We start from the raw sequence: 15471 nt of genomic DNA, 5'->3' as shown, positions 1-15471 counted from the left end.
CTCTCTGTACATCAAGTTTTAGCTGAGTCCGTCCCATTTCTATTTATGATCCATTTAACAAGCCAGGTTGGAAGAACGGAAACAACAGTACATTAATCAAATATAATCAAGCAGTACTGGCTTTTCTTGTCCTTCTGCAGGGCTGAGGAGATTCCCAGTGCTCCACCCGCTCCGCTCGGCAGCACCTCCACAAAACACGATAGCAGTGACCTGGGAGCAAGAGAAATGAATTGTGCCTGTGTTTTGGGCTGCTACATTTTCCATTTGTGGTGGAAATAGAAAATGTTTGCATATGTTAACAGAGAAATGCAGGATGTTGCAGGAGCATCTTCTCAGCCTAAGTTGGGGACTTTATCTGCATTTATAGATATTGGTGTTTTTCTTCTGAACGTGATGTTTCCTAGCAATACATTCTGTTTTTTTCTGTTTTTTTTTTTTTTTCTGAGAACAGTTATTTTCCACTTACAATGCACTGGCAGCCATTGTTTGTATTGTTTAGGATCAATTGAGGAATTTTTCTAAATGTTACTTTGATTTGATGACTTTGTTCATTGGTGAATTATGAAAGCTCTGATTGTTTAGTGCCCAAGAAGGGTACAATACAATCCTGGGTCCCATGCTCCCTTAATGCACGCACATTGTGATGGCAGTAGTAATAGCACCATTAAAGAACAAAAGGTAGCAACACATAGTAGCTCTGTATCTGGCCAGTCCCCTCAAATTACCATAAATATTTGAGCAATCTGAATAGTTTTGGACTCTGTAGTAAAGCTTTCCTGTTCTTATCTGGCACTGAAGGAATGTGGAATAAAGTATTCATTTAACCAAGTATAAAAATATGTATGCTATGCAGTTATAATCATGTGTCATTAATCAGAAAATACTGCAGAAACTCTGACAAATTAAAAACACAAGGATGTGTCTGCAAGGGCTTTTTCAGTCATTAAAAAGCTGCTTCACCTCTCAGGCAAACTATTTAATGGCAACTTCTTGCTCAGTGTACTGACATCTTCAAAGGCTCTGACATCTGTCGGCCTTTGAACTACCATTAAAAAATATTATCCCATTTCCATTCTTTTATGCCCATTTTTTTAATTATAGCCCTTCTTTCAAGTTAGGAACATGGTTGGTTTAAATGATGCTGTCCTTTCGTTTTCAGCCACCCAGCTGCGGTTTGAATAAATTGATGTAGAATCAAAGGCGGGACTTTAAAGGGAAAAGGTTTGATGGACTTGGACTCCGAACCAGATGAGGTTTTATGATGAAAAGGGTTTAATCCCAGCACAGGCATCGCTTCTATCAGTCGAGCAGTACAAAGCGATTCATATATATAGGTTCATGAGAAATGATCTATTTTTTTTTTAAACAGCACAGATCTCTTCAGGACTTGCAAATGTGGCATTAGCTAATATTCAGAGAGCTGATTTCCTTTCATCCAGCAGAAGCTTATGATTATAGTACAGTTCTCGAATTGGAAATGAGAGCTGCAACACAGATTTAAAGCTATGCTGTCTGATTTGTATTCAATATACATGTCACTGCGGGACAAGCCAGTCTAGGCCGAGCTGGTTCAATAAAGGGAAAAACAGTTTCAGCATCTGAGATTCGGGGAGGGGGGGAAGGTACCAATTAATTCTTACCTGCTTTACCTGAGTATTGTGTCGGCTGCTTAGTAGATTACTATCATTTCTAAAGCTGTGCAAGCAAACCCTTGTGATAGCGTTTCTTTGGCATCTTTTGCGTCAGAGGCTGAGAGAAAATATGCGACATTAATCAGTAATGGCTTCTAATGTAGTCATTTAGATGGAAGGCAATGTTTGTTTTGCTGTGCATGAGTTTCAAGGAGGTTTAGCAGAGACAGCATTGCTATTCCTTTATAGCAATAGCCTTCGTTAATGTAGTAATTAGGCATGCATATGGGGGAAACTGAAATCTGTCTCAACAAATGCGTCGGATGCCATTTGTCAAAAATACCACCTCATGGTATTCAGGAAATAATCTCTCTAATAGCTCCCTGATCTTTGTGCTTCATGTTGGTAGAATTGTGGCACAGAGCCATGATTTCTTACTGTGACGTACGATTGCGCCCTTCAAAACAGCGATGCTGTTGATTCTGGAAGGAAAAGTAAAGCAGTAGGTTGAAAAGTCTGCAGATTGTGTCCTCTTAAAAGTCTGTGCTGCATTGTACAGAAAGGACACTGCTCCCTTTGCCTCCATGCAACAGTTTCTGCTCCAGACACTGTTCCCTGTCAGTATTCCGTTGGGGTGTAGTATGTTGTTCCTCATCTCTTAATGCAATTTTGAGCTTGTTTTGGGTTTTGTTTTTTTGGAGGTGGGTAGTAAATATAAACAAGGATATGCATAAATGGATATATTTACTGGGATATTTTATTTTACTGGTATTTCATAGGGCTTGCGTGTTTAGTATATAGTTAGATTTTACATTTAAACTAAATATTTATTCAGGGTACAGTTCATTCCAAACATAAATAAGTCTGGAGAAATTCCTGCCCCAGGATGCAGGGGCCTGTTTGTCATTCAGCAAACGAAAGTGGCATCAACTGAATTCAAGGACAAACTGAGAAGGATGAAAAGAATAGAGATCAATGTAAAGGTGCCAGAGGAGGATGCTGAGCCAAAAATACTCTCAATTCCAAGAAAGAAATGTTATGCACATAGTTTTCCTTTATTTTGTACAGATCATCCTGTGACTGATCTTGGTTTTCTGAACCGGTAGCTGTGCAGCACGATGGTTTCAAAAGGGCTCTGAACTCTGTGGAGACGATGGGAGCAGGGCAACCAGCGCTTGAGGAGGATGAAGGTGCAGGGAGAGAGACCAGGAAAGGTGTCAGCTGTAGTGTGTACACAGAATATACAACAGGTACCATCAGCTGATGCCTTTGACTCCAACCTAACACCCGGGCTGAAGAAATAATTCCTTCTCTAGCACTTTCTTCCTCAGATGGAGGTGACAACCTTTTCTTTTTGATATAAGGGTTGACACTGAAGATAATCAACTAGACTCTGCGTCTTCCAATTAGGAGTTGATATCAAAAAGGTGAAAGGCAGAAGTTGCACGTGTGTGTAATTCTGCATCTTATTTGTGTGACCGGCAAACATACAGGTAAGAATTTGCCACAACTCAGGGATTAACAGCAATACTGCAACCATTGTTAGCGCCTTGCAGAAATGAGGCTTCTTTTGAAAGTTAGAAGCTGATTATTTCTTTAAAGTCTAAACCTGTATGTGACACAGTTTTTATTTCTGAAGCTGCAGGATTTCAGGATTTCTGTCCACACACATTGCCATGCAGGAGAGCGAGAATGAGGGCTTCATGCTTGGTTAAAGACTGTCATCTTCAATACAGCAGCATGACATCAGTAATGAGAGAGTTTCCTGGTGTATTAGGTTCTTCAGTAGAGCAGAATAGTACACATGGGCTGGTGCATTTTAGTCATTGACCTGGAGAATAACAGCGTTGGGTTGGAAAAATTTGGTTTTCACCTTGGTTGATGAACAGGACAGAGCTTGGACAGCAGCAGGAACTTCGCGTCTTCCTCAAGTCCCTCAATGTTCTGTTGAGACGGTCGTGACAGATGACCCGGATGGGAGTTAGTGTCCAAAGTCTGCATTTCTACAAGTATTAACTTCAGAAATGGAGAGTGGGAGATATCTTAGCACAAACAGCTTATAACTGAGGGGTTTTATCTGTATCTTGTCTTATGTTTATCCGTCAAGTTTTGCAACTGATGCCATTTCTGTCACAGTCACCACAAAACTCTAATGGGATGTGTGGGGTAAAGTTTCTGGAATACTTAAAAGTCGTCCGTGTTTCGAGCCGTAACTTGAACAAATGAATCCAAAAGAGAGGAGTGTGATGCTTTTGAGGGGTGAGGTTGTTTTGTCTTTTTTCTTGAAATCTTTTCATTAGTTGATGGTGCGAAGACATTTCTCATAGACAATACAGCTTGTACATCTTCTGGGGACAAATTAGGAATTATAATATGTTTGATTTTACTGGCTCATAGAGACGAATGTCTGTAGTAATCCTTAAATCTGTAATACATCATGTCTGCATTTGAATCAGGATTACATGTTGTTCAGGAGATGCTTATGCTTTTAAATTTAGTATGTAGAAATAATATGCAGGAAAGTCCTGTCCTTCCTTAAATATCAGTACTTTACTTTTAGAACAAGCTTTGCTCCAGTGTTATTTCAGAACTGAATATGTCTTAATATTCATCTTTGACATCCTGAAACACTCCTCTTCAAAAAGGAAAACAGGGAAGATTAAACATGTGTTTGGTGTAATTTTCATCAGTCATCATTAAGGGATGGATTGGTATGGTTTGTATAATGCAGCACACCTGGTATTTGGTATAGATTTTTATTTCTTTTTTAGCCACTCTATTTTATTTATATTCTGCTCTCACACGTCATTTTAGGGATCACTGCAGGTGTTTATGTCTCTTTTTTACCTTCATCATATTTAAGTTACAATAATGCATCTATGTAGATCGTTGGGTGCCCAGCTGAGTGTCTCCCTTAAATTCCTTTGTAGAAAGACAGGAGGAAATGAGTCCTCCCCCAGGTCGTTTCCAGGTAGCTCTCTTAGTCACCTTATTCCAATAATTTTGATTGTACAAAGAAAAATTCAAATGTAAACATTTCTTTCATCACATAAAAAGAGTGGAGAGAGAAGGCTGGATGTTTTAATTTTTGACTTACTAATCAATTTCAAAGCCAATACAGTAAATCGGGTCATAAGAAACTCTTCTGGATCTGTCTTGCAGGCCAGAGGGCCAAGGCTTTTCCAGGTCTTAGGACTGTTAAATGGAAAATTTATTTACATTTATCTCAATTTCCACTTGGTACATAATCCTTTCGCTCACCCGTGCGCTGTATTGTTTCGTTAACACGTGTGGGCTTGAGCTTCTTCCCTTTGACTAAAAACCATTTTATTAGGAAGGCAGTGACAATAACCGACCAATATGAAGTTCTCCTTTCTAGCCGCTGTTAACTAAATTAGAATCAGATGGACTTATGTAAATGAAGAACTCAAAATAAGCTTCGTTAATTTTGAGCTCTTTGTGGAGCTGTTCAAATGGATGTCTCGTTTTCTTGCTTTGTCCCTCTTCTTTTTGTTTTCCTTCCAGCCTTGTAGTTTGTAGCTTAAGTGCCATTGACATGAACATCAGACAGCTGATCGGCTTCTTTAAAAGTCCAGATCTATTTCCTTTTGGAAAGAGAGATCAAAATTTGTGTTCTGCTTAATACTGTGTCAGAGAGATATTGAGAACTTGCTGCCCTTTTCTCGCATGTAGTCATGGATGTGGAAACAAGAACGACGCCGATACTTTCAGTGTAACTTTTCCTACCTGTGTCACACATCCCTCTGTGGGCCTTCAGAAATACATGGCCAAGTCAGCGAACAGTCTGGGCTTTAGGTTACCTATGGAAATGTTGCCTAAGTGTGTTTTCTTTATAGGAGTGACACGGATACACTCTCTTCATTAATTTTATTGGAAATGGAGCTCAGGAGAAGGGAACTTCCCTTTAATGTTCCTCATGAGTCAACACTTCTGTCATGTTCCAGGAAGATGCTTCAGCTGTAGAACAAGAGCAGACAAGATAGCGCAAGTACATTACTCAGAAATAGAATTCAAAAGGTGCCGAACTGTTTTGGGGATGATGTTAAACGCAGGGGAGAATGAAGAGCTTGCACAGCCCTGTGCTTTCGGGAACATTTGATCAGTGCTCTTAGGAAGCGAGACCAACCTGGTGGTCAATGAACTGTTGTTTATTTTCACTTCATTTCACACCATTTCATTTATCTGCTCCATTAATTACCATATTTATGGGCCTATGTGTTCTTACCCAAAAGGCATTTAAACTTGACAGTATAATAGACTGTGCTGTGAAAGCTAAATAGCTGTTTATTGCTTATCCCTGTTAATTTGTGCTCTGCCACATCATTACCCATGCGATAATGGGTGTGACATTTGCGGAAGTAGTTTTCTTTGCAAATAAACTCTATCTTTTTAAGGATTTGTAATAGTGACAAATTGATGGTTTTACCAGTCAACAAGAAAAATGGGATAATAAATTCTTAACATATTTTAATTGAAATTGCTATGTTATAGACAATATTTTCAATATAGTTGGTTAAAATGGAGATAATTGAGTTAATTCCAAAGCTTTATTTAGAAAATGACATTAAAATCTCGAGATACTAAATATTAATGACTTTAGCTAATTCAAAAGGCTTTTGAAGTATCAGTTTAGATTTTATATCTCTTCAGATTCAGCTGAGACAAAAGGATTGTTGTTTCCAGCACTGCTGGGTACCCTTTCTATGACTATTGTATTGCAAAGGTGCCAGCTGGCTGAGCTGCCCAGTGGAAATTTGTCCGGCATGGAGAAGAGCAGAGGGATACTGGGACCAGTCTGACTCACTGGGATGCTTTGCGGCCAAAAAGATTAGAGAGCCAGTAGGACTGAGCCTGGCCCTTGGTGTGCAATGGTTGCCTAATTCTTTCATCTCCTAAGGGTAAAAATCAGGGGGATAGTTCCCTAAAACCAGAATGAGATCAAGTGTAAACCAGATCGCTGTGACTTGCTGAAACTGCAGTATTAAGACTCATTAGTATAAAGCTGTTTTCTCTTGAACACAAACCAGCATTCCACATCTTTGAAGTTCTTATAGCTATACTTTTTCTGAGCTTAGAGCTGCAAACAAATAATATTTGCTAACTTTTGTAGTGTTCTTTTATGTTAGGTGCATTGCTTATTTTTGCGATGGTAGGAAAACCTCTATTATCTGTTTCTCAGCACTTTCTAAAGCTTTTTTTTATTAATAAGAAAGCTAAAGAAGTTCAGATTCCCACTTTCAACAGATAATCCCTTCTAAGGTATTTTACAGTAAATATGTCCCTGGTTGCTGTGGTACTGGGATGGGATACTTGATCCACCTCTTCTGGGACGTTGCACTGATCGTGGGTAAAAGGGACTCATTGTCACCACTGAGTGTTTCTACTTTGTTCCTTCTTTTCCTTTTAATTCTTCATCATCAAAGTGAGATTTGTTTTTGCTACCCACTTCCTTTCCCTTGACTGGACTGATCTCCTTTCAGAAATAATCCACTGCCCAATAACAAATGTTATCTATACCTCATCCGTCTCTGTCACATCACGCCGGGGTAACAAGACACAAAGAGACAAATGTCCCTTTCAGCAGGACTCAGCCGATGGTTTCGCAGAGCACGTGCTCCAATTTTAATGTTCTTCCAGGTGAGAAAACGCTGAGAAAGTGTCGGCACGCAGAGGCAGGAGCTGCTTGTCGGTGGCTCAAATAGGGCTCTTACTTATGGGCTGGTATTTTAGGTTATTACCCTAGAAAGGATCATTGTGATCCTGTATTGTAACAGTCTGTGGAACTGGTTTTAGGGGAGTTTGTTGGGCTTTTTAAAACGTTACATGCGAGCAGTATTAAACACAGCTGAAGCCAAGTTAGCCCAACGCGGAAAACTTTTGAAAGTCAGTTTGAAGAGTTGTCATGATCCACTTGAGACACGCTGTGGTCTTGACAAGTGGTTCTTTTATTTCATCGGTAAAGAGCGACGAAGGGTTATTGCTGCTTCATCTGCTGGGAGATGTTAGTCACTTACTGTAAAACTGCTGAAGCAACACCTCGATGACTGGCTCTGAGCCTCAGGGAATAAGTTTAGAGTGGATTTGATCATAACCTTACATCGCCTTGTTTTTGTGAGGCCCTCAACGCTATTTGAAGCGAAATGCGGTGATGGGGTGGATGTGGTTTGGTGTGTAATACACCGGGAGTCACAGTGAGGGCCGTGTGTTCCGTCAGCGGGGGTGCGGAGATGTGGTCACGCTCCAGCCTCTCCCTCAGAAACGGCTCCAAGTAAACGCTTCATTGGGCTGAAGCAGGAACTCCTGAAAAATAAAGGAAATGTACCTTTTTTTTTAATTAGACTGTAGTCATTTGGTCCATTTCTCATCTCTGTTGCATGTAACTGTCGCAGAGTTTCAGACATCAGCAACATATTTTAATTTAAGCTTTTTGCCAGCTTTATATGTTCTTATGCAATTTACTTTTTAAAATTAAGAGCACATGTTTTCCTTCCAAATAACATGCAGAACATTTATTGGCATTTTAAATAGGCCAAAGTGAGTGAGCAACCTTCTTTTTTTCTTTCAAGTCTATTTTTTCCCTAAAGGCAAATTGCTGTGGGCTTATGACCCACCCTTTTTATGACACTATTTCAGCACAGATATTCTTAGTTAGAATTCTGAGTTGTTCCTTTGAAACAGAAATAGAAATCACCATCTCAGCTGGCAGTTTCTTCAGCTATGGATTGTCATGTGCATACACGTACATACAACTGTGCCATATGAATTCACATGGAATCGCTACCCTGCCACACAGTTTATGTATTTCTGGTTTTGTTCCATTTGGGATATTCTAAGCTCATGTTTTCTTTCTATTTATTTTCCTGTGTGTAGATTAATAGGCATTTTACAAAATGCGTCCTTCTTTGGGCTGTGCTGCTCTGGCCATCCTGTAGAACCACTACAAACGTCTGTGTTCTTTGGAAAAAAAGAAGATATAAATCTCTTTGATTTCATTTACTTGTACCCACACAACCAAAATAAGGACTATAACATTTTGATCCCCCAAAAAAGGCAGCAAGTAGCAATAAAATTCTGGAGTTATTGTGTACTGTGAAGTTTTAATTTCTTATGTTAAGCCTTATGTTTGGCACAAGAGTCATTTGCTCTGATCAAGCGTTTAAGGTGTGTATTTCTCACAGCAGCTCTTCACAGAATCCCAGAATGTCAGGGGTTGAAGGGCCCTGGAAAGCTCATCCAGTGCAATCCCCCCATGGAGCAGGAACACCCAGCTGAGGTTACACAGGAAGGTGTCCAGGCGGGTTGGAATGTCTGCACAGAAGGAGACTCCACAACCCCCCTGGGCAGCCTGGGCCAGGCTCTGCCACCCTCACCGTGAAGAAGTTTCTTCTCAAATTTAGGTGGAACCTTTTGTGTTCCAGTTTGAACCCGTTGCCCCTTGTCCTATCACTGGTTGTCACTGAGAAGAGCCTGGCTCCATCCTCCTGACACTCCCCCTTTATCTATCTGTAAACATGAATGAGTCCCCCCTCAGTCTCCTCTTGTCCAGCTCCAGCGCCCCAGCTCCCTCAGCCTTTCCTCACACGGGAGATGCTCCATTCAGTTCTACAAACAACCCAAGCCAGCATTGTGCTTTCACATCTCAGGCACGAGACGTGAGATTCTTTCATTGCATCTTTTGGGTTTTGTTTTTTTTTTGCAGAATCGTTAAGAAAAGACAATTGCTCTCAAGTTTTATATTTCATGAATTTTTCACAGCTGAGAATTATGTCTTTTTTTTTTTTTTTCCTAGTAGTGCCAATTTGCCTACGTTTAAGTCTAGCAATAGTGTATTAAACCTGGTGTATGGAGTAGCAGGGTCTCGGTGATGGGAAGTTTGGGACTTATTGCCTTCAGCACTCTGCAGGTTCCCGTGTCACACAAAGTTGTCTCGAGCGGCAAGTTGTTCGCTCCTAAGCTGCTTCTGCCAGGGACCTTGTTTATGGGAAAAAATAATCTGGCTGTGAGAACTAGACTTATTTTCAAGTAATTGACAAGAGCTGTGTCTGTGATCCCCAATATAAGCTTTTTCCAGTCACTTTGGGGAGATTAGATGTCTCTTAACATCATCTTACTAGCAGTGAAGTTGCTCCGAAAGAACTCCTTTAATCATATTAGTTTCGCTGCCATCACCCCGTCTTCAGATTCTTTCTTCTTGCCTAATAGAACCAAATCTGCTTTTACCATCTATTAGGCCCAACATTAATGCTCCTTTGCATATTAATTACTGTTACTTTACCTATAACATTCACCCCACTATCTTTTGGCTCCCCAGTTTGGAATCGGAGGGTTTGGAGCTGTTACATTTTCCAGAAAGACATGCCAGTTAAGTTGAGAATTCACCCAGTCTCTATTTTGGCTTGTAATATGATTTATGAATGAATTTTCCCTGCATTGTAAGAAGTTAGCCTTGGCTCCTTATCCTAAGTATTTTGTCAAAATTTTCGGGAATCTTCTAAGCAATCTAATATCTATATATATGGGGCATGGCAGAAAGTTTAAGGAAGTTTTCTATTTTAAAAAAGGAAGAAAAAGAAAAGAGGAAAGTAGTAGTGGAGGGGGAATGAGCTCTCAGAAAGAGTTTTCCCAGATTATAAGATAATTGCTACTATTCCATGCAGGACTGGCATTGGAACGGCTATTAAAAAACCTAAATGCTACTACGTGTGTCAGTTTAGAACTCAGACCGGATCATCCTATAGAAATTGCAGCTCTATAGTATTTCTTTGGTTAAGTAAAAGCCAGTTGGGCTAACATTTTGTATGATCTGGGGGTGAAATTATTTTCCCAAAGAATTATAAAAGTACATTGCAGATTATGATTATATACTAAAATGAACTTTACATTTTAGTCTGTGTAATTACATACTGAAATGTACTTTACATTTTTAGTCTGTCTACAGATTTAAAAAAATAAACATGTAGAGGAAAAGATCAGGAAAGGAAGGAAAGGATCTAGTGCAGATTACACTATATGAAACATATGTTTGAGATAATGCTAATATAGCTGAAATATGCGGCCTGTGTTATACTTCTGTATACAAAAGATGTGCTCATTCCGTCTCCACGCATACACACACACAATTTTACCTTTGACATAGTAGGGAATAATGCCAGTGAATAATTAAGAAAGCATGGAAGCAAAAGTCAGTGTTGTGATAAATTCCAAGATGGTTAAGGTTATTTAATACGTGTTACAGCTGTGATAGGGGACGGTTTGAGGGGAGACGACGTGTCTTTTATTACACCGTGTAGTTCAAATAGTTTGCAAAAACAGGCAAACTTTCAAGCCTCCATTTTTCTCTCTCAGATCACAGTATTTCTAACAATCTGTCTTGGGGTATTAATGTGCAAGGCGATGTTTCTGAGAGTCATTCGCTTCCCAACTGTGCTCAGAATGAATGTTTCTTTTTCAAAGATTTGTAGTAATGTCGTTCTCCGGGACTGCAAATAGACGGGTTAGCTGAACACAGGCAGTGTGTTAAAAATGTCTGAAGAAGCAACATAGGAGTTGGAGAGGGATCAGTTCGGAGCTCTAGAAGCAATAACGGGCATTCCAGGGCAATGGAGTCTTTAAATACACAGTAATATTCATGAGATTTTCTCACAAAACCTTTAGTAAGCTTCAGCTGAGGGACAGAGAGTTTGAGTTTGCTTCCTTCCCCAGCTAACAGCCTGAGAAAAATCAATTGGTTTTTGTATAGTGTGTTTTATATATATATATATATATATATATATATATATATATATATATATGTATATAATTTGTTGTTGATTTCAGGTGATCTGTGAGCTGGAGCAGCAGCTGCAGCAGCTGCGGGAGGAGCTGGCGCAGGTGAGGGCGCAGCGGAAGCAGCAGCTGCTGGAGCTGCGGCGTCAGTGGGAAGAGGAGAAGCAGCGGGCGGCTCGGGACCACGAGGCCGTGGTGAAGAAGCTGAAGGTGGAGGCAGAGAAAATGACGTTCGACCTGAAGAAGATCCATACGGCGGAAGCAGAGAAGGCCTTGGACAAGGTAAGAGGATCGCGTGGGCCGCGGTGCGGCCAGAGGGGAACAGTCGCCCCGAAAGTCAGATGAGGAAAGGTTCGCTGAGGAAAAGTGTTTAGGGGTTACTAGAATTAAAAACAACCAAATGTGTGGTGTAGATCTGGCTTTGGGTGCCAGGGTCACGGCACGGGAAGGCTGATCACTTCTGCTCTGTTGGAACAGAGCAGAAAGGGCGGTTCTGCCTAACCAAGCTTTTTCTCCTTTAAAAAGAGAGAAAGTTCTTAAGGAGGAAAAAGTTCAGGCTAAAACTGCGAGGAAATTGGGTCTAGTTGCTAACAATGGGTGGTCTACTTTTGCCTGTGAGCAAGGACTCTGTGAAAGGCTTGGAAATAGAAATTAATGTTTCATATCCATCAATGCTTCCCTCCCCACCCTGTTCATTGGGGTCACTGCTGGCTCATCGGCGCTTGCTGAGCATCCCCGTGTCTCCAGTTCAAGTATTTCACCACATTGGGGATGATATCAGCGAAAACGTGTGAGTTTTCTTTCAAAAGCTAAACTAAAAAAACCCTACTTAATATTTATGGTAGACGCCGTGTGTATATGTAAGCAGATAGTTGTTGAAGTATCTATTATACGCTGTAATGTAATAAATCATACATTTTATTGCAAAGTGATGTACAGTGGCACAAATTAACAGTCTGCATATACTGTTTGAACAGCCTTTGTGAGAAGTGACATTTCATTTACCTGCGTCAGGTTCTTGGTCTGTAATTTTAAAGAGCGTTCGGAGGATTATGTTGGAAATCAGCCAGGCTGAAGCCATTAAAATGGCTCTGATCAACAATTCAGAATCTTCTCTGAATGTAAGGAAAGCTCCGCTTGGCATAATTATTTAAAGCCAAGGTCACAGAAAGTATTTAAACCTTTGAAATTCATCATTAAAGGATTAATTTTAACTCAGGAAGACATTGTCATTTTTGCTTAAAAATGGAATTTGAATCTCAATTCTTTTCTTTCTTTGATCTTTTTTTTACATGTGTAGTATAGCAAAAGAAAAGTTAACTTCTTTACATCCTCAAATTAAAGTTACAAATAATCCTTCACAGGGCAATATCTTTAATAGTCTTGAATTGTCATTTCTGTCAGAAATGCTATTTTTTTAATTTGTGGGATTTTTTCTGTTTTTCAGAAAAAAAAATTGCTAATTTTAAGCTATATTAACTGCTATTGAATTTTTTTATTTAACCCACTTCCCTATTTTTACCTCTAATCAGAATTGTTGAATAAAGGATAGGAGGGGGAAAAGTGTATCTCTGTTGGAATGTCGTTCACAGACATGTGAACATACCTTGTGTTACCTTCAAAACTTCATTTCCCATTCTGCTTCGTTTCTGTCTTCCAAATGTAGAGACGTGGAAATTGGCCACAAAGTCCAAAAGTCAAAGCAGCTTAGAGGGTAAACTCCACTGAAAAGTTACAGTTTGAGCTCAGTTCAAATCTTGATCCCATTAAAGTCCACAGAACTTTGAAGGAGATTTTATCCAAGGGGAAAAGGAAAATAACCCAACATCTTAATTGCAGCGCTGGTCTTGAAATATGGTTTTAAAAGTCGTCTTATTTTTCTAGCAAATCTCGTTATGTTGAAAATTAGGACAATATGGGAGAAAAATTTGTCCTCTGAATTTACTCTTTTTTTCCTGCCAATTCTGTAAAGATTGCTTAAAAATCCAAGGGGAAGCCGAATTTCACTGTTTAGGTTTGGAACATCTGAGTGTCCGCGTTTTGGGAAGGTCAGTCCATTCCCAAGGGTCTCATTGCTCTGGGGTCTCTTTTGTGAGTAATTCTGATTTCTGTGTGGATCACGTTGTGTCGCGATGGGCTGTTGTTCATGTCAACATGATGAAATACAGAAGAAATCGCTAAGACTCGAATGAAAAGGAATATCTAAGTAAAAATGGGTAGAAGGAGAGATAGGATTCACATGGTGTTCCCCCCGTATTGGAGGAGAGCGAGGAACAGTTTTCATTGCAAGTCCACTGGACGTTGGAATATTTGGTATTTGTAGCCAGCTTTTCAATATTTAGGGATACACAATTTACTGAGGTCTTGAATTTTCTGTTGCTTAAAAATCTCAACTTCAAAGACAATACGTTGTTTATGGTAACACTTCATTTGATTCATTTTGTTAGTGATTACAGCATATGATGCCAGAGAGTTGCTCAATAAACGTAGCACGGTAATGTTTCTGAGCCTGTGATTCTAAAAGCAAATATCTTTTGACAGTTATTGCGTCTCCCAGTCAGCAGGGAATGGTAAATGGGAAAATATTTAAGAGGGCGCCAAATGGCACCGTGTAACCTGCACTATAGGGAAAATATCAGAACGCAGATCCACTGTATCAGGTAGGGATGATGAATTTCAATGTGCTTAAGGTCAGATAAGCCACGCTGGACATAAATCAGACAAAACCTCATAGCATGGAGAATATGAAATTTTGAATTATGTTCTTAGGACTTCAGTACTTTCATAATATCTGTTATCTAACATCAAAATGACCTGAGCATATCTCCAAATTATTTCTTGTCTATTAGTTAAAGAATCTTAAATATAGTTTGAGAACACTTGTATTCAATCATAGTGATTTTGACTTACTTTTAAAGCATAGATTTAATTTGCCTGTACTTCATTATAGCACAAGATTCGAGCGTTTTCTGATGTGATGGTAGTTTGTTTCTTTTTTAATTTGAAGTCATACCTCATTACGATGAAACGAAACATCAACTGTTTAACAAATAAACATATTGGAGATACATAGGACTGTAATTAGGCTCCGCTAATGACTCATTTTGGCGGGGGGACAGGTGTGTTATAGGTTGCATGAGCAGCAGCCGGCCAGGTGTGACGGGCTGAGCATTGTCAGGTTGGCCAGAAGTTGCAGAAGGCAGGAGACAAGCTGCGTTTCTAAGCGTGTGCAGATGTGAAGCTTGGCTGCCACCACCGCTTGCAACATTCATCTCCGCTATTTCCTTGGCACAGCCAACGCACGTTCAGAAAGCCTGAGCCCAGCAGATCAGTCGACATGCGAACAATGCTCAAAGGAAGCAACCTTGGAGCATGGAAGATACCTCTTAGTGAGCTCTCTTTGAGCAGCACACATGAGTAAACCAGAGGGGTTTTTGCCTTTCTGAATAATTTTCAACATTTAGCTTTTCATTGCGTTCTACATTTAAATAGATATGTTGACTCACCCTGTTCAATCTTTATGCAGGTTCCAGGAACACTTAATTCTTTCTCAGTGCTGCTTTTCTTGTGGAGAAGTAATTTACATTTTTGTGTATTGACTGTACTGAGCGCATATGACAGTTGGTTACAGGATGAAGCTGTAGTCATAAGAAAATAGTTAAACACTTTAATTTCTGGACTTCAGTTCTTCTGATTTCAGTCCAGTTGTGAAACGGTTCATTTTGGAGCGATGGGACCCCAGTCTGGCCAGAGCCCTGCAAATCCTGCTTGGAGGGTGTAGCAGTTGGTTGTACTCTGAGATTTCTGTTATTTTAAATAAAAAGTGACATTCACAATGTTTTCTAGTCTATACCAGTTACAATCACTCCCCCTGTGTCTGGTGGCAAGTCCACATAAAACTAAAATGCCCAGGAAATTCAAAGTTTAGGTTAAAATTTAAAATATATAAATCATTTAAAAGTATTGTGCTCAGCGTGACTGCTTCCCTAAAAGAGAATAACTATTTTATATACAACTTCTATTGTAATATAATGTTTTTGCAACGAGGCCTTTT

At 39.7% G+C, this 15471-nt stretch overlaps 1 protein-coding gene across 2 annotated transcripts in view; it reads left to right on the top strand.

Moving 5' to 3' along the window:
* Positions 1-15471, top strand: part of CEP112 (centrosomal protein 112) — a 143703-nt gene that overhangs the window by 77395 nt on the left and 50837 nt on the right. For both annotated transcript variants that reach the window (XM_082066904.1, XM_082066905.1), the window contains exon 21: positions 11469-11699. In XM_082066904.1, the coding sequence (XP_081923030.1) occupies positions 11469-11699 (231 nt within the window). The remainder of the gene's footprint in view (positions 1-11468; positions 11700-15471) is intronic.

This window comes from Streptopelia decaocto, assembly GCF_964273445.1.
Source record: "Streptopelia decaocto genome assembly, chromosome: 16".
Taxonomy (NCBI): domain Eukaryota; kingdom Metazoa; phylum Chordata; class Aves; order Columbiformes; family Columbidae; genus Streptopelia; species Streptopelia decaocto.
The sequence above is the reverse complement of the archived record's forward strand: the minus strand, read 5'-3'. Positions and strand labels throughout refer to the sequence as shown.